The sequence below is a fragment of the Ochotona princeps genome, chromosome 32, assembly GCF_030435755.1.
Source record: "Ochotona princeps isolate mOchPri1 chromosome 32, mOchPri1.hap1, whole genome shotgun sequence".
NCBI classification, from domain to species: domain Eukaryota; kingdom Metazoa; phylum Chordata; class Mammalia; order Lagomorpha; family Ochotonidae; genus Ochotona; species Ochotona princeps.
The window spans coordinates 7,035,700-7,054,501 of record NC_080863.1 but is presented as its reverse complement, the minus strand read 5'-3'; the positions used below and the strand labels follow the sequence as shown (position 1 = coordinate 7,054,501).

Genomic DNA, 18,802 nt, shown 5'->3' with positions numbered 1-18,802 from the left:
TAGGGTCCCGCAGAGCTGAGCTCCCGCATGTGGGAAGGGAAGAGAGGTGAGCCCTCCCTGCTGGCCAAAAGTGTCCTACTAGGCCCTGCTCCAGGCAGCTGGCTGGCACGCCTGGCCCCCTTCCTTCTTCCTCCTGGCCTCCTCTGGGGACCCTCATGTTGGAGTTGGGGGAAGGGACAGAATACAGAGTGTAAGTACCCTGCTTATCTGGACCTGGATGGACGGGGAGGAAGGGCCGGGGAAAAAGAAAGGTGGCTCCCAGCCTCCCTCAACTCCTTTTGGGAACCAAAGCCATGGCTGCCTAGCACCCGTGGGCCCCCACTTCCCTGTGCTCGCAGCCTCCAAGTCAAGAGGGGGCTGGTTCGGCTTTGCACTTCCCCGGGTCCCCCCACCCGCCCCCGCTCCAGAGCCCTGCAGCAGTAGGGAGGGGTCGGCCACAGAAGGGGAAGGAGAGGCGCCAAGAGGGGCGGTCAGAAGAGCGAGGCCTTCTTCTTGAGCTCGTTGCGCTTCCACAGGGCCAGCTTGCCGAACTCCTCGGGGGACATGGCGAAGACTCTGGAGAAGTCCTCGGCTGACAGGTGCCTCTGCGGGAGGGGAGGGGAGGGGAAGTGGGTGGCCCCGGCAACGTACCCCAGGTCACCACCACGACGTGGTGACAGCCCAGAGCCCACCCACCCCCTTCTTCCCTGCATACCTCCAGCCGCATGCGATCCACCCCGGGAGGCAGCTTGGTGCGCCCCCTGTTGGTCACCATCAGCATTTCATAGGGGTAGATCTGGGTGGGGGGAGTAGGGGACCACCTTAGACTGACACCAAAACCCGCCCATTCCTCCTCAGCCTGCAGAGGCCACCGGGTTCATGCCATGTTGCCATCCCTGTCCCCCACCCCAGCCCTGCCAATCACCGACTCCAGGAGGCCCCCACCGCCGAGTGCATTGGGCTCCGCGGGCATGGCCCCGGCCGCGCCCACCCCCACGCTCTCCAGGCAGCGGGGGTCCCCTGCCCCTCACCTTCTGCTCCAGTACACAGGGCAGGGAGTTCCCCCGGTCCATCCTCCCCCTCTGGCCCTCTCCGTTCTAGGGAGACCAAAGCCGCAGTGAGCCAGAGCGGGCAGGGAGACCTGCCCGGCCTTACCCGGGCTCTTCCTTTCTCCAAGTGTCTTCCCCAGGCAACGTGGTGGCCCCACTCCCCCTCCTGCCCCCGCCACCTCCAACCTCCAGCTCTGCCTGGCCCTAGCTGTAAGGTGCTCCTCCGCCTTCGGCTGCATCAGGCAGTGCTCACCTGCAGGCCTGCGGGGGACAAGTGTCAGGGCTCAGAGGCCTGTGCCCCTACCTGGGCACCGCCATGCCCCTCCCTCTGCCCTGCCCACATCCCTTCACCAAAGGCACAGGGGCTCACCTGAGCTTCCGGAATCACTCTCCGAGGGACTGAAGTCTGTGGACTGTAGCTGGGAGGGGACATGGGGGGGATCAGAAGAGGCTTAGGAGGACCCCCACCTCCTTGTTTCTCCTAGCACTCAGAGGCCTGCCCCCTCCCCACCGCACACAATGCTCGCAGAATCTCTGGTCCCGAGGCAGACCTTACCCGGCTGAGGGTGGTCCTGCCGTAAGCAGGGAGAGAGGACGACTTGGACGTTCCTGGGTGCAAAGCTGTAAGACAGAGCAAGAGGCCCTCGGTGGGTCAGCCCCTATCCCCTGCCTGGCAGCAGCAGGGGACGGGGGAGACCCTTAAGGACTTTGAATCACAATAAACCTATCTTTTTCATCTCATTTTCCACTGAATTTTTTTAAGATTTTTTTTTTTTTAATTATTGAAAAGGCAGATTTAGAGAGAGGAGAGACAAAAAGATCTTCCATCCACTGGTTCACTCCCCAAGTGGCTGCAGTGGCTGGAGCTGAGCCAGTTTGAAGCCAGGACCCAGGAGCCTCTTCCAGATCTCTCACGCAGGTGCAGGGTCCCAAGGCTTTGGGCCGTCCTCTGCTGCTTTCCCAGGCCACAAGCAGGGAGTTGGATGGGAAGCGGGGTCACTGGGATTAGAACTGGCATTCATATGGGATCCCGGAGCATGCAAGGAGATGAGTTTAGTTGCTAGGCTACCACGCTGGGCCCTAGTCACAACATTTTAAAGTCTTGGCTTTGGAATACAGAAATAGTCATTTCCTCCGCTCACCACGGAGACAGGTGCAAACTCACAGCTGTAAGACAGCTGTTGCCTTGAACAGGGTCTCTGCCCTCGGGCATCCATCTCCACTGGCTGTGGTGCCACAGAACGCGGCCCCTGGGACTCTCATCCCCACTCGCTGCCGATCGCTTTAGTCAGCATTTCTGCTTCCATATTTAGCCTCTGCAGCCTCAACACGACAAAGAGGTTCTGACCATTCTAATACATCCGAACACACATGCCTTGCACGCTCCAGTGGACAGAACGACACGGGCTTTGGAACAGTGTGTGGAAAATGCCTGGCTTACCCAGTGACTGTGTGTGATCGAGGCGTTGCGAACGCGCCACAGGAAGTGGACACACCTGGACTGCAACACTGGCGCTGCACCAAAGCACAGCCAGCTTGCTCACTCCCTGGGACTCCTACAATGCTGCTCTTTGACAGCGTGTCTCCCAGAGTCACCACGCCTGATCACAAGTCTACAGGCGCATCAGCCGGACAGCACATAACCCTGCACACGAGTGCAGGCTGCCGGTCCGCTGGCAGATAAATCTATCCTGCTCACGGTGTGCCCAGGGCTGGCATGCAAGTAGACCCACCGTGAGTGTTAGAATCAACAAAGGCAGAGCTGGGCACAATGGCTTTGTGGCTACAAAGCAAGCCCCAGGATCCCATAGGGGTGCCAGTCCTTATCCTGGCTGCTCCACTTCCCATCCAGCTCCCTGCCTGTGGCCTGGGAGAGCAGCAGGAGGATGGCCCAAGTGCTTGGGCCCCTACACCCACATGGGGGACCCAGCAGAATTTCCTGGCTTCTGATTTCTGTTCGCCACAGCCCAGACCGCCGTAGCCACTTGGCGGGAAGCAGCAGGGGGAGGGTCTCCCCCCTGTTCTCTGAAAGACAATTAAAAAAAAAAAAATTCCAAGCAAGCAGGCTGGCTCTATTTCAGCTAACACTATCTTTCCTCAAGGCCTGCAGCTCCAGGCCTGGCACTGTCATGGCCAGGGTCACGGCTAGAGGACGCCAAGTGTAACTGAAAGGATGCCCTCCTCCCAGCCAGCCTCCTCCACCCTGGCACTTACAGCTGTGGAAGGGCGTCCGGTCCGGCAGAGAGCGAGTCTTCCGCCTGATGGGAAGCGACTTCTCCATCTCTTCTTTCAAGATCATCTTGCCCAGGTTGGAGGTCACCTAGCAGGGAGGGGGCAGATGCCAACATTCAGGTCCTGATCTCTCATCCCTACCAGGTTCAGAACTGGGGACTGGAGGCCAGCCCCGTGGTACAGCAAGCTAAGCCTCTACCTGCGATGCCAGCATCCCACAGGGATGCTGGCTGGAGTCCTGACTGCTCTACTTCCATCCAACTCCCAGCTTATGGCCTGGGAAAACAGTAGTGGATAGTCCAAGTCCTCGGGCCCCTGCACCTGTGTGGGCCAAAATGGCCAGAGCTGAGCCAATCTGAAGCCAGGAGCCAGCAGCTTCTTCAGGGTCTCCAATGCAAGTGCAATTCCCAAGGCTTTGGGCCGTCCTCTGCTGCTTTTCCCAGGCCACCAGCAGGGAGCTGGATGGGAAGTGGAGCAGCTGGGACATGAACTGGCGCTCATATGGGATGCTGGTGCTTGCATGGTAAGGATGTAGCCAATTGAGCCATTATGTTGGGTCCCCCAGGTAGCTCTTGGAGCCCCCGAGCCTGGGGTCATTCAGCTCTTTTGAGTCCAAGATGACGCTATGGTGGGTCTGGCTGCTCTGTGGGGGCTCCGGCCCAGCAGCCTCCTCGTCCCCAGCCCTTGACCCCGGCAGTGGCCAACGCTCTCATCTTCCCACACTCTGCTTCTTTCGCCATGACCCTGTGGCTAGCTAAGGACCCAGCATGGCCACAAGCTGCAGTGGGAGGCACAAGGTGCTACCTTACTGAGTTCTTCCTTCTGCCGCTCCCTGAGAGCCTTCATCTCATCTCCGGAGTCATCCTCCTCCTCTTCCTCCTCTTCTTCGGCCCCTCTCCGGGATGCCTTCCGCTTCCTCCATTCTGTCTCTGGGAGACACACAGGCGGTGTTGGGAGTAGATGCTGAGGCTGGGGGGCAGTCGTGGAGGGATGGCGGGGGGAGCCTCCCCAGCTACCTCCCCGCTGTTGGCCAGTTTCTCCTCCTACCCACAACGGCCAGCGATGGGGGGCATGGCCAGTAGTCCGTCTCGATCTTGGCTGGCTGGTTGGGGTCGGGGGGCTGGGCAGCAGGGAACCTGGACGACTCGATGATGAGGTCCTCAATGAGATGCTTGCTCTGAGGGCTGCCTCCCAGGGACTCTGCCAAGGCCAAGGGCGGGGTCAGCAGATGGGCACCATGGCCCCAGGTCCCACCTCTGCCCACCGACCCGAGAGGAGGTGCCATGCCACAGTCACTCACTCCCCTGCACCCCCACTTCCCGTGGCTGCCAACATGTGGTGGGAAGTAGATGCGCTACGTGGGGGGGCCTCACCTCTCTGCTTGTAGATGGGCGGTTTCTTATAGATGTTGAAGTCTGGGCGAGTGGTCTCTGTGGGAGGGGGCACAGCTCAGCATGAGACAGATGCCAGGAGCCCAGAAGGAAATGGGAAGTCCTGAAACTGGGGGACCTCCCACCCATTCTCCTGGCAGGCAGGAGCCCTGGCTGGGGTCCTGGCTCCAGCAAAGCTCACAGCTCAGCCATGAGGGGTTCCAGAATGACAAAGGCAGTCTGCTGGGTGGTGGGGGGGATGGGAGAAGGACAGTTTCACTTACCAGGGTGGTGGAAATGGGGCAGGCTGGTGCGTGGCGTCCCGGTGGCTCTCGGAGTTGCTGCGTGTGAGAGGATCCCAGAGGACCGGCTCTCGGCCCACACCTGCAGGGACCATGTGCCGCTGTTCCTTGCTGGCACCTCTCCCTACCCCGTCCAGGCAGCCATGCCTCCCACTCCCCACCCAAGGGTTCCGGCTGCTGACAGGCCTCTGGGTTGCACAGACCGGAGGGATACAGAGCTGGCCTGGGGGCCCACTGTGGTCCTCTGACTCTATTGACCCCCTGGCCTTTGCATAGCATAGCCTGAATATGTCGCAGAGGTGTGGGGTGGTGGGGGGCATGGGCACAGAGCTGGGCGAGTTGCAGGTGCATGGGGTAGACTCACCTCTGGGGAGGGTGGTGGCGATGTGGACTTGGGTGACAGCGAGCGCTGTGGAGGGAGATGGGAGGGCTGATCAGAGCCACAACGGTGCGGGGGAGGGGGCATTCTACTATCATTCCTGCAGCCACCAAAGAACCGTTCCCCCCCAGCCCAGCCTCTCCTTGCCAGGAGCACCCCTGCCTCCATCACCCTGTCTCTAGGACCCTTGCTAGCTCCCAGGCTGACCCCCCACCCTGCTTCCCAGTCCATGCTGGGTGAAGTCCCAGATCTTGCCAGAAGCAAGTGGAAGCACATGGCCTAGGAGAAGGTGCCTGGCACCCCCAAGCCAAGGGAAGCCTCCTGGGTGTGTGCGTGGTGTGGGGGCAGCCCTACCCTCAGGGCTGAGGGAACAAAGAAACAGTCTGTGACTAGAGAGGGGGGCACCCTGACCCTCAGTGCAGGTGACAAGCACCTGCTGGGTGTGATCGCATGCCCCCAGACTGTCCTCCAGGGTGGAGGGGACACGGAGCCCACCACATCACACAGCTTAGGAGGTCTGGCTCTTTCTGCCCGTTGCATTCTCTCTCCAGGTGCTATTGCCACACCTTGCTGAGAGCCACCTCAGCTCTCAACGTGCCAGCCCACTGACCATCCTCCATGTACAGTGTGTTGGTTGACTGGTGGGTTCTTGCATTGCTGGGGCTCCAAGAAAGCCAACTCAGAAGTGTAGATGCGGGCCAGCACCATGGCCTATCAGGCTAAGCTGTCTCCTACAACGCCAGCATCCCATACGAGTGCTGGTGGGTGTCCCAATTGTCCCACATCCAATCCAGTCCCCTGCTGATGGTCTGGAAAAGCACCAGAGGATGGCTTAAGCCCTTGGACTCCTGTACCCATATACAGACCCAGAAAATCCCCAGGCTACTGGCTTCAGCTCTACCCACCTATGGGCATTGCAGCCATTTGGGGAGTGAGCCAGCAGATGGAAGATAACTCACTCTCAACTCTGCCTTTCTAATAAATAAAGATATTTTTCAAGAAGTGTAGGCATTTGCGACTGGCACGGTGGCAGTTAATCCTCTGGGCACATTTTACAGATGGAGAAATAGAGGCACAGAAAGGTCAAGTGGTTTCCCCCAAGATTACACACTGAGCCGCTGGCATGGCTAGGAGGTAAACACAGCCACTCAGGGCTCTGAGTGTTCTACCCTCCTGGCACTGTGGCACTGCAAGCTAAGCGACCTTCTGCAATGCTGGCATCCCAAATGGGTGTAATCCAGCTGTCCCACTTCCAATCCAGCTCCCTGTTAATGGACTGGAAAAGCAACAGAAGATGGTCCAGGTCCTTGGGACCCTGCATCCATGTGGGAGATAAGGGTGGGTTGAAGCCATGGGGGGAGCGACCCAAGGGATAGAAAATCTGTCTTGTCTTTCTAACTCTGCCTTTCAAATAAATAAGTAAATAAATAAACTTACTTTTGAAAAGGATAGGCATTTGGTGCAATGGTTAAGCCATTGCTGGAGACACCTGACATTCCTTGTCAGAGTGCCTGGGTTCGAGTCCTGCCTCTGCTTCCAAAGCTAGGACTCAATGTTAATGTGCACTCTGGGAGGTGGCAGGCGAGGTGGTTCTGGGCTCCTGGCTGTGGCTAGCAGAGTCGGAAGGCGGGCAGGGGGTGTAGGGCAGATGGGCTGAACCAACAGATAAACAAAAAGAAGGGCCCAGGGGGATTCCACCCACTCCCGGCTCACCTCCCGGCTCCTGGGCAGTTCCACGTGTTCCAGGAGGGAGTACGTGAAATGCGGCTCGTAGATCATGAGGTCGGGCCGCTCGATGTCCAGGATGGCCTTGTCCTTGGGGATGGCAGCCAGGTCCTTGTAGCCCAGCACCTGATTGTCCATCTTGGCCTGGTGGGGGGAGGGGTGGAACAGTACAAGTGGAACAAACGTCCAGGATCCATCTGAGGTCCAGGCTGGTCTGGCTTGGGCAACCCAGGCTTCCAGACAGCGCAACCTTACAAGCGGTCACTCCTCTGGCCTAGCCCTTTGGGTGTCCAAGAAGCAGAAACAGCCTAGCAGAAGTGAGTTGTGCAGAGGGGGCCTTCTCTACATTGGGGGTGGGGGGCGGCGTCTCTTCTAGCTAGCACCGGCAGGTGTCCTGCCCCTCCCCCTCGCCCCCACCTGCAGGTGCTGCTGGTCTCACCAGGGGTTACTCACCACGATGGTGGAGGGAGAGCCGGGCACACTGGAGTCGCGGGAGGAGCTCACGCTCCCGGGGGAGGTAAGTGGTTGCTGGGGAGAGCGAGAAGGCGGGCGCGTGGGCATGTGAGTGGGTGTTTGTATGCGTGTGGGTGCGGGGGTCTACCCTAGGCTAGGTGGCGCCCTCGACTCCTGCGCCAACCTCCCCACCCTTCCCCCAGACGTCCCCCGCTCTCTTGGGGGCCGGTGCAGTGCCCTGCAACCCTCCCGCCCCCTACGCACCTTCTGTAGCCGTTCCATGCAGCAGGGTGCTCGCTCACCAGGCGGGGTTACTGATGGCGCTCCCTGTGCGCGCGCGCCGGGAGAGAATGAGGCGTCAGGCACGGCCTAGCTGCTGCACCACGGGCGTCCCAGCTGGACGTAGCGTCCTCATCCCTCGGCGAACCTGGTCCAGGCCGGGTCTGGAGGGAAAAGGGAAGTCGGGCCTCTAGAAGGGGAGGGTGGGGGTGGGGTCCCGGAGCTCCCCAGGCAGCCCCCGAGTGAGTGTGCAGGCGTGCCCCAGGCAAGGCAACAAGCCATTGTCCTGCGCCAGGGCGGCAAGGGAAATGACAGCAGGGGTCGGTCACTTCCCACTGACGCTGCTATTGCGGGCCCTGCCCCTGCGAGGCCACACCTGCGCCCGCCCTGCCCAGGCCAGCAAACCCAGCACACAGCGAGTCAGACCTGGACGAGGGAGCAAGGAAGCCTAAGGCTTACACAGCCCTGTCAGGTCCTCCTAGAGAGGCCGCCCTCGTGTTACCACTTGCGATGCCTATCCCTATATCAGAGTATTGGGTCCCAGCGGCTCCACTTCGGGTCCAGCTCCCTGCTTGGGAAAGCAGCAGACAACAGCCCAAGTGCTTGGGCCCCTGTACCCACATGGGAGACCCAGAAGAAGCTCCAGGCTGTTACAACCATTTGGAGTGTGAAACAGTGGACGGAAGACCTCTCTCGGTGTCTCTTTCCCCCCACTTCTGTCTAAAAATCTTTCACATAAAATAAATTAATCCTTAAAAAAAAAAAAAGAACCCTCTCTCACTCTGTCAAATATATATATTTGGAAGGGGGGAACCCAGCATGATGGCTCAATGGCTAAATCCAGGATCCCATATTGGCAACTGGGTCATATCTGCCTGCCCCACTTCCCATCCAGTTCCCTGTGTGTGTCCTGGGAAAGCAGCAGAGGATGGTCCAAAGCCTTGGGGCCTCGCATGGGAGACCTGGCAGAAGCTCCAGGCTCCTGGCTTTGGATCGGCTCAGCTCCGGTTGAGTCGTTTGGCACGTGAACTAGTGGATGGAAGATCTGTCTCTCCTGTTCTCTGTAAATCTAATCTACTTTTCCACTAAAAGTAAATGAATCTTTACTTATTAGAGCCAGGAACTTTTTCTGGATCTCATGCATGCAGAGTCCCAAGGCTTTGGGCTGTCCTCCACTGCTTTCCCAGGCCACAGGCAGGAAGCTGGATGGGAAGCAGGGCTGCTGGGATTAGAACTGGCATCTATATGGGATTTCAGCGCTTGAAAGGGGAGAACTTCAGCCGCTAGGCTACTGCGCCCGGCCCTATCCATGAACTTTTTGAGGAACCTGCCTATTTCTGTGCCCTAGGCTTGCTCTGTCAGTATTAGGGCAGTTCTAACATGAAAAGTTTAAAGCATTACACATTGGACTGGTACTGTGGCATAGAGGGCAAAGCCATGACCCTTGACAACAGTGTCAAGTCCCAGCTGCTCCATTTCTGATCAGGCATCCCTACTGATGCCCTTGGGAAAGCAGCAGCTGGCCAAGTGCTTGGGCGCCTTGCTACCCACCATGGAGCCCTGGAAGAAGCTCCTGGCTCCTGGCTAAGCCTGGACTTTGGCAGCCATTGGCGCACTGCAGGTGGCATATTATTATTTGTCATCCCAGGGACCCATGAACTTGGGGGGACTTTTGTGTAGCCACTCTTAGCAACAGAGTCGTGGCAGCGCCTGGTTGCTGGCACTCCTCATCGTCTTACCTAAATGTGGGCAGTAGGACCTCCTGTTTGGCCCCCAAGCAGAACTTCCCCCCACCCAGGTGCCTGGCCAGGCTGCCTTCCCGTGGCAGCCATCAGTCAAGTGCATCCCCTTGCCACCCCCCTCATCTCCTGCCCGCATGGCCCTGTGTGGGAGGCCTCCAGCACTCTTGAGTTGTGGGAGCATGAAGACCCTGGCATCAGGTCCCTGCTAGGCTGACAGCTCACTTCTGAAGGCAGCGAGAGCTGTCTACTGGCGGGGTACGGTGATGGGCACGCATCCCCACTGAGAATCCTGGAAAGTCGGCCCACTTTACAGGTAAGGTGATGGAGGAGGGCCCCGGGGGGTAGCGGGGTGCGCATGCCGGTGTCTTTGCCCCTGGCATCACTCTCAATGTCTACTGTTGTACTGAGGTTGGGGTGGGAGGATGGGGAGTGGCAGTGAGAGATCGGAGGGTCATCTGGTTTCTCCAGGATTTTTGGAATCCGAGCCCCCCAGCAAGATTGTGGCCACCAGAGTCCCATGAGGAGTCTTGTGGCCGTTGCAGACCACCACGTGCTATGCTGCTCAAAAGGTGTCCAGGTACGGGCTGAGTGGCTCGCTCTCTCCTACCCGTCTTTACTGCTGTCAAACCTGCTTACTCCCTGTGACCTAAGTCCCTCCCGCGCCCACCTGCCACCTCCGTCACCTACTGCTTTAGCCATCCAAGGGACACTTTGGGAACAGCCCCTGACAGCATAGACAAACTGGGCGCACCACCCATGCCAAACCAAGCCACACACTGCCATGTGCTGATAAGATAGGACAGAGGGCTGCAGGGGCCACGGAGACAGACCCCTCCCGCTGGCAGTGTCAGGGAAGGGAGCACAGGTGGGGCTTGGGGGCGATATTTGAAGCACACTCTGGTTGCCGGCATAGTCTACAGAGAAAGGGAGTGTTTGCTTAAAGGTTTACCTGAGAGGCAAAGTTCCAGTAAAAACAACAAAAACAAACAAACAAACAAAAAGGAAGGAGGGAGGAGAGGAGACAAAGATCTTCCTCTCACTGGTTCACTCCCCAAATAGCCGCAACAGAGGGGAGCTTCATCGGGGTCTGCCACGTGGGCGCAGGGGCCCAAGCACTTGGGCCGTCTTCCAGACAGCTGGAAGGGAAGTGGAGCAGCTGGGACTTGAACTGGCACCCACAGAGGATGCAGGTTTCATGTGTCTTGCCTCCAAAAAGGGATTCTCAATGGACAAAGCGGTGGGCGGGGGTGGGGGCAGGGAAGAGGAGACACTGGGTATCCATGCTGCGAAGCAAGCACAGCATGGGGACACTTGGGATGTGTCTGGGGAATGGCAGATAAGGCTGAGTCATGGCGTAGGGGGGTGGGTGGAGGCAGAGAAACGTTTGGAGTGGGATGAGGGGGCCCAGCCGAGGGCAAGGTTGGGTTCTGTGGGCAATGGGGGCCACTGAAGATTAAGAATTCATTGGAATTCATTTTTCAGATGTAGCTGCCGCTTGAGAGACCGAATAGCTAGGCAGAGGGTGCAAGGTGCTCAGGCTGGGGGCAGTGGGGATGGGAACAGAAAGCGTGACACATGGAAGAGACCCCAGAGGCAGCAGGTGCCAAACCTGGGGTGGAGCAGGTGGTAGTGTGTGTGTGTGGGCAGGGCAGAAGTCAGGTTGGAATTCACCTTAGGAGGCAGGTGAATAGGTAAGAACGAACAGGAGGCTGCATGAGGGGTGAGGCTGAAAACAGAGATGGGGTGTCCCTTTTCCTGGAGGTGGGAGACTGCCAAGGGAGGAGGAAGGGACCGGATCCCTTTAGAAACAAAGTGCAGGGTCCAGTGTGGTAGCCTAGTGGTTAAAGTCCTCACCTTGCATGTGCCAGGATCCCATATGGGTGCCAGTTCTAATCCCAGCAGCCCCAGTTCCCATCCAGCTCCCTGCTTGTGGCCTGGGAAAGCAGTTCAGGACGGCTCAAAGGCTTAGGACTCTGCACCTGCGTGGGAGACTCAAAAGTTCCTGGCTCCTGGCTTTGGATCAGCTCAGCTCCAGCCATTGCGGCCGCTTGGGGATTGAATCAGCAGACAGAAGATTTTTCTGACTCTCTTTCTCTGTATATCTGCCTTTCCAATAAAAATACATAAATCTATAAAGAGAGGAAGAAAAATAAAAACAAAACAAAAAGAAAGAAAAAGTGCCCAAATCTCCGCTGAGCTTGGCGCTGGCTGTGGTGTCACCCCCTCGGGGTAGGACAGTGGCCTGAGTGGTGGCTGCCAGATCAGGAGGTTGGGGTGGGGCGTTCAGAGCCAATCTCCTCATAGGTGTACGCGGTCATCCAGGAGGACCCATGGCAGGCACGTGGCAGAGCAGTTACGACACAGCTGGGACACCTGCATCTTTTTTTTTTTTTTAAGTTTTTTTTTTTAATTAATTAATTTTATTACAAAGTCAGATATACTGAGAGGAGGAGAGACAGAGAGGAAGTGGAGCTGCCGGGATTAGAACCAGCGGCCATATGGAACCAAGGCGAGGACCTTAGCCACTAGGCCACACCGCCAAGCCCGACACCTGCATCTTAATGCAGACTTGCCTGAGTTCAAGTCCCGGCTCTGCTTCTGATCCACCTTCCTGCCAATGTGCGAGTGGCCCGGGAAGCAACAGGTGCTGGCTCCAGGATTTGTTGCTTACTACCTCTCAGGGGGGCCCTGGATGAAGTTCTGGGTTCCTGGGCCTTGGCTAGGCTCAGCCCTGGCTGTTCTATTTGAACAATGAACCAGCAAGTAGACGATACCTCTCTCTTCCGGGCTTTCAAGTAAATAAATAAAATAACCATTATTTGGAAAAGACCCACACTCACGTGTGTACAAACACCAGACCCCAGCACAGCCACCTGGAATGGGATTCAAAATCATGTCCGAGCAGCAGCAGCAGCTCCTATCCGTGCCGCCCACATGGGAGACCCAGATGGAATTCCTGGCTCCCTGCTTCACTCAGCCTGGCCCAGCCCCAGCTACCAGACTTGGGTGGGGGGCATTTAAGGGAGTGAAGCAGTGGATAGAAGATCTCTCATCCTGTGTGGCTGTCTGTCTCTTTCTTTCTGCCTCTCAAACACGTTTTAAATATTCAGTGCACACAAAGTCTGTCTCAGACCCTTGCATGGTAATGTAGGACTAGCCTTACAGAATGAAGTTCTTACTGGTACAATTCTAGGCTGTTGGAGTAGAAGAGTGGATGTATGTGTGTGGTCAGAGAGAAGGAGAGAGAGGTGGATTCTTCTCTTAAATCACACTATGCCAGAAAGCTGCCTACTCCACCCACAGATGGCCCCGCCCCCACGGCACTGTTCCTGCACCTGTTCCGGGTCGGCCCCTCTCATCCACGCACACTCCAACCGTGTGCGTGAGTTCCCAAGGCCCTCAATGACCTCTGTGGACACAGACCCAAAGGGCAGGCTGCAGCAGGAAGGGCGGAAAGGACAGAAGGAAAGCAAAAACGTCATGGGGGGGCGGAAGGCAAGCCCAGGTGGCGGAAGACACTCCTGGCTCCAGGCAGACACGGGGCGCAGCTTCCCTCCCCCACCCGTCATCGCAGTCCCACCCCAATCCCCTGCCTTATCTGAGCCACCAGCCCAGCCCCACCTCACACCACCCACCCTCTCATCTCCAAGGCAACTGCAGCCTGCAGGGATGGCGCGATAAGACCCGCCCACAGGGACCTTCCGCCTGGCGCCCATCCACACCCATCACCACACGCCCTGGACCCAGGTAATGACTCATCCTGGTTCTGCTGCCCTGCACAGAGACCCACGGGCTGGCCAGCAGCTTGGCAGCCTTGGGCAGTGCCTGCCATCATAAGGACAATCTCACATGTTCTCTGTCAGCCCCACGCAGGATGGAGCCTTCCTGGTTTAGAAACGAAGACAAGATCCATGGGGAGATTAACTTGCCAAAGGCCACGCAAGGCAGAGATTCCCTCCTACACCTGCCCATCGGTCCCCAGGCTACTTCAGCCTGAACTTGGGGCCCAGGTGACCCTGAGGGCTAATCCTGCCACAGGGAGGCATCCTGGTCCTACCTCACCAGATCGCACCTCTAGTGGGGGCGGGGGAGCTGGCAAGGTGGCAGCACTCTGTCCAGTGTTTTCCTCCCCCTCGTTCACAAGCCTGGCTACCTCCTTCCCTGTCTTCCTTAGATTCTTCCTGCTTTCAGTCTCCTTTCCTCTCTTTCTCCCACTCTCCCCCCCCACACCCCCGCAGTTACTGTGGCAACAACTCAAAGCCAGAAATAAAGGCAGGATCCAAGCTAGGTCACCAGTTCCCAAAAACAGCATCCTAGGGTGGAGAGGAGTGAGGTGGGTGGAGCTGGGGCAGGGCTGCGTGTGTGTGTGTGTGTGTGTGTGTGTGTGTGTGTGTGTTGTGGGGGGTGGGGCTGGGCCAATGGGTCACCCCGAGCCTTTGCCAAGCCCGGTTGCTTCCCTTCCTCTTCCCTAACTTTCCTCTTCTGGTTGTCTTCTCCTGTTCTGTGGGCCAGGCCTCCCGCTCAGGACCCAGCAGGGGTCAGCCAGCCCAGGCTCCACCTGCTCCAAGTCTGTATTTACAGCTGGTTGTGTGGCCCATGTTGATGGAAGGGACTTGCATCTTCCACTCAGCAGCTCCAAGAGCAACTGAACAGACAGCTACCCACCCACCCACAGGTGGGGCTGCTGACCCAGGCGCTTGGCAGCAGCTGGCTGTAGACAGAACAAGAGTCCCAGGTGTGCTCAGGCCCCTGGGGGCCTGGTGGCAGACCTCACACACACAGCTGCACACGGAACACCCCACAGCCTGTCGTGTGGCCACATGACACCCCCACTCTCCCAGTGAGGCCCCCCACACAATGACATGCCCTGCTGCTGTAGAAACGCCCACTGGCACCCACCCACCTACTAAGCTCTCCTCCTTGGGACCCACAGCAGGTGCTAGCACTTGCTCCCACGTGGGACACATGGCCACATACACGCACACAGGCCTCACCTGTCACGGCACCCTCGCCCTCTCTCATTTTCACAGCTCAACAGCCTGCCTCCTAGCGCAGCTCCCCGGATTCTCACAACCTGGTAACCAGGCTGGGGGAGGCACAGGAAGGGCACAGCCAGGATCAGGGAGCCCCAGACACCCCTTCCCCAGCACCATGTGGGCCTACTCTGCCCCAGCCCTGGCAGCACATCAACAGATCCCAAACCAGGACCCCTTCCCCCACCCCCGGCCGCGGCCTCCAGTGTCCGGCAGCCTGATGGGAGGGAGACAGACAGTGGCTTCCTCCACCCTTTATTCCCAGGGCCCAGCATTGGGATGCCTAGGTCAGGGCAGCTTGGCGGGCAGCGAAAAGCCAGCAGGCATCTGCATGGATCCCATGACCCCAGCAGCCCCTCCCCTAACCACAGCGCGGTTTGATAAAAATCAACCCCAGGCAGGTAGGACAGTCCCAAGTGCCTGCGCAGAGGGGGAGCCTGGCGGTGACGGCCCCCATCCCCCTACTCCCCGTCCTCTGGCCACCTACCTCTTCCCCACGCAGGAGGCCCAGATACCCCGAGCCCCCCCAAGGGGTGGTGCGGGGCAGGGGGAGGACCCAGCCCCCACCCCCGGTTCTCAGGAGTCTAGGTGTAACCAGCCGCGTCTCTTCCAAGAACCCAGCTGAGCGTTCCCCCAACGGAGCACAAATAACAGGAAGCGCGCAGGCTTGGGTGGGTAAGGGTGGGAGCGGGCGTAGGAGCGGAGCTGGTCGTGGCTGAGCGGTCTGATCTCACAAGGGCTCCCAGCCTGCTGCTGCTCTCCACAAGCCAGGGCCGTGGGGAGGCGGTGTGGTGCGCGCGCACGGGCGCGGCCAGGCGTCCCCGCACTCTGCCTACACTTCTCTCCACCTCCGGCAGTGAAGCGCGTGCAGCCAGCGGTGGTGGCAGCGGCTGGGAGCCGGAGGACTGGGGTGGGGTGGGGTGGGGGAGGGCGTGGGTTGGGATGCGCGAGCTCTTTTCCACCCCAGCAGCTCAGTTTCAGACAAGAGGAGCATTAACCCGGCGTCATGACGAAGCACAATCTGCCGGCCATCCTCTCCCTGCACGCACACAAACAGCAGGAAGAGGGCGCGTGGCGGGGGTGGGAGCCCCATGGATAGCTAAGGGGAGCCGGGCGGGTATGGGCTTCTCCCGGACCCCATCATCTTTATCAACAGCAACAGGGCCCCCTGGGAGAGGGCGGGCCCTGCCCCCTTGGAGGGTAGGAGCAAGTAAGTACAGGTGCCAGCTTGGTCACCCCAGGCGTAGCCTTGGCGGGAGGCTGGAGACTGGAACAGCACTTGGGTAACCTGAATCCCTTGGGAACCGCGATAGGGCACGGCGGAGGCCATGAGAAGCATCCCGCTTTTCCTCGCAGGGCAGTTTCATGAAAAAAAGGAGCTAGCTGCCAGCGCTGACCGCCCGCCACCCACCCCCGCCGCTTCAGGAGAGGGCTCGGGCGCAGGGAGCGCACTAGGGAACGTGACTTTCCGATTTGGGGGCAGAACCTCTGTCAGTCCAGGCTCGTCAGTCACTCAGTGCCTTTGGGGGGTGTGCCCTAAGGAGGTAAGGGGAACAGGGGCCAGACCCCCATGACCCAGCTCTGCCTGGCCTGCAGACTTGCCTACCTAGGCAGCCTGGCCGTCGCCCTAGCAACCACTGCCAGTAGCCGGTCAGCTGATGTCATCAGTTGTGGTTGGGGGAATCTGGGGAGCGGGCTCTGGGGCGTATAAATGGAAAATCACCAGTGTAGGGGTGGGTGGGTGTTGGGGGTGGGGACAGGTGCGTGTCCTCAGGGTCTCTTTCTGGAAGAAGTGGAGTGCCGTGCACTAGGGGCAGGCAGCAGCCGTACCACCTCCAGTGTGGGCTTCTGAACGCACGCAGGAGCGCAGGAGCGGTGAAGACGAGACCCGGAGTGCGAAGCTGGCTGCGCCCGCCAAGGCGGCGTCAGAAGCCCCAAGAATCACCTCGCAGGGAAAGGCCGGCACGAGGGGGGAAGGGGAGGGGTGCTCGCTGTGTCTGCGCTGCCAGCTCTGCCCAGTCTCTCTCCTGCCTTTTATCTCCTCCGGCCCCACCCTACTAACCTGGCATCAGGGTCTGCCAGAGGCCCCAGCCCCCTATTACATACATACCCCAGAGTTATCCATTTCCCAGTCCCCCGTCACCGCGTGGCTAGGGGTTGGGGGAAGGACAAGCAGGGCAAGCACCAAGGACTTGCGTATCCCACCCCTGCCTGTCTGGTCCCTGATTTCCCGACCACCAGCTGCTGGCTCGTCTAACCCTCCCCCACCAGACCCCACCCCGAGAGATATGGCTTCCGGTGCAAGGGCCCCCAGAGGCAGGCTGGAATGAGCCTGCCGCTGGGAAAGACTGGAACGAGGTGGGTCCTAAACCCTGGGCGGGGAGGACAGAGCGAAGATGGGGTGGGGCAGCGAGGGGGAGGGGCCCATGGGAGAGGGCAGAGAGGAGTGGGGAGAGGGGGCGATTCGCGCGGTACCTTCAGGGGCCCGGGGCGTGCGGCAGGAGCGCAGCAGCCTCCCTGGCGACAAACACCTCCATCACCGGCTGCATCGCCTCCCCGCCTCCCGTTGCTAAGACAACCCACCAGCAGCCCGGCCGGGGCTCCGGCAGGGGCGGGGAAGAAGAGGAAGCTTGGCTCCCACTGCCTGCTCCCCAGTGATGGAAGCTTCTTGGGCTGAGCAAGGTTTCAGGAAGCCTGGGCAAGGCGAACTCCCCTCCCTTGTTCCCTCTGGGGGACCTTAGGGTGAGGAGAACCCTAATTCAGGGACACTCGGCTCTGGGGAGATTAGTCCCTTGCATGGGTGGCAGGCAAGAGAGCACTGGAGACCACCCCTGGTCCCCATTCTTCCCAGCCCCCACCCAAATCCTTAAGTCTCCTGGACCTGGAGAAAAGCCAGATCCTGGGCTAGCTCCCTGCTAGCTGCTGAACCCCAAGTTGAGTCCCTCCCGGGAACTCATGCTGGCAGCAGTCTGTGGCCTGTCCAGCCAGTGGGACCCTGAACCCAAGGGGCATTGCAGAGTTAGGGCTCCCTCTGTCGACCCAAGGAGTGGCAGTTGCCAAGGTCACTCTTTGGTGCAAGGGATCCTGGGGCACGGGTGTGCATGCGCATTCCTCAGCCCAGCCCAGGCCAGCCAAGAGGCTGCAGCAGGGCCATTATATCCTCTCTCCCCTGGCCTGCTCTACCCAGGGCACCGCACAAGCCTTTGGTGCCCCCAGCTGAACTGAAGGGTGCCCGGTCCCTGGGGTGGCTTGCCTGTTCCCAAGTCAGGCTAGGATGACCACAGGCCAGCTTCCCCAGCCCACTACCTTACCGCACTACACACCTGCCCACCTGCCCGCTGCCCCCTGGCTTACCTTCCGAAGCCCTGAGTGCTTGTGTCCACAGCAGGCAGGCAGACAGGCATGGATCCCAGGTTTCCGTCCCCAGCCAAGGTCACTGGGTGCCAGTGTCCTGAGCAGGCCCTGATCCTCCCCCAGGACACACATCACAAGCTTCTCTTGTCTACCTCTCTTGGTCTCACTCCAGTGCCCCCTGGACCCGCCCTGTGCACTGACCTACCAGAGGCCAGGGGTGCCCCTCAACTGTCTAAATATTAACTCTCTGCGCAGAGACCGGCAGGCCCAGGGCATGGGGAGGCGGGCACAACTGCAGTGGAAGGCAGGGGAGAAGCAGGGAGGGGGCTGCACCTTCTCCCTGCCAGCCTCCAAGCCCTCGCTTCCCTTAGTTCCAAGACCAAACGCTTCCTAAGTTTCCCACTCATTTTCTACCCAGGCCAGTTGCCCCTTCAGCATCTCCCCACCTCCTACGGGTCATGCAATACCCCAAGTCTTCTCAGCACCCACTCTGTTGACCACGGACGGTGCCCATCTCCAAGGGTACATTTGCCCATACCTGCCACGTGGGAACTGTGAAGGTGAGGGGAGCTGCCTGGGCCACCTCCAGAGCTCGGCGCATGCTCCCAGCAGTTCCTGTTCTCTCTCTGCCTCCTCTCGGAGATCCCAAAGGCTGCCTCATGACCCCCAAAATGTCAGAGATTTGGAAAACTCCCAGCCGAGAGTTCCAGTTAAACTTCAAGGGCCTTGAGAGATCTATGTTGCCCACCTTATGCACTAAGTCATGGGCTGGTGTGGTGCGTAGAAGTTGCTAGGGAAGATATATTTAGATTAGCTGTTTAAGTACCCCAAAAGACCCTTGTGTCCTCCAGTCCACCTAAGCATGGAGGGTGGACACAAGCCCACGGCCCCTTCAGCCCTCCTCT

General features: G+C 59.2%; 1 protein-coding gene across 2 annotated transcripts; it reads right to left on the bottom strand.

Moving 5' to 3' along the window:
* Positions 1-383: 383 nt before the first annotated feature.
* DMTN (dematin actin binding protein) lies at positions 384-15,439 on the bottom strand. 2 transcript variants are annotated; one of them, XM_004591378.2, is made up of 16 exons: positions 15,031-15,439; positions 7,754-7,932; positions 7,490-7,564; positions 7,025-7,180; positions 5,297-5,341; positions 4,915-5,014; positions 4,634-4,690; positions 4,308-4,460; positions 4,065-4,189; positions 3,243-3,348; positions 1,585-1,649; positions 1,399-1,447; positions 1,282-1,289; positions 1,011-1,076; positions 695-775; positions 384-584 (listed from the first exon to the last, which is right to left on the bottom strand). In XM_004591378.2, the coding sequence occupies exons 2-16, from the start codon at positions 7,769-7,771 to the stop codon at positions 471-473; spliced, it is 1,218 nt and encodes a 405-aa protein (XP_004591435.2). In that variant the 5' UTR covers positions 7,772-7,932; positions 15,031-15,439; the 3' UTR covers positions 384-470. The 2 variants fall into 2 exon arrangements, with proteins under 2 accessions (XP_004591435.2, XP_058513412.1); XM_058657429.1 differs by lacking the exons at positions 1,011-1,076; positions 1,282-1,289 and having other exon boundaries at positions 695-788; positions 1,404-1,447; positions 15,031-15,437.
* Between the last annotated feature and the right edge of the window lie 3,363 nt (positions 15,440-18,802).

Bases quoted from the DNA above. Each gene is read 5' to 3' on its own strand.
- DMTN (XM_004591378.2), bottom strand. The intron at 4,691-4,914 runs GTAAGTGAAACT...CCCCTCCCACAG, and splicing joins GCCCCATTTCCACCACCCTG to AGACCACTCGCCCAGACTTC. The intron at 585-694 runs GTATGCAGGGAA...CCCCTCCCGCAG, and splicing joins TGGATCGCATGCGGCTGGAG to AGGCACCTGTCAGCCGAGGA.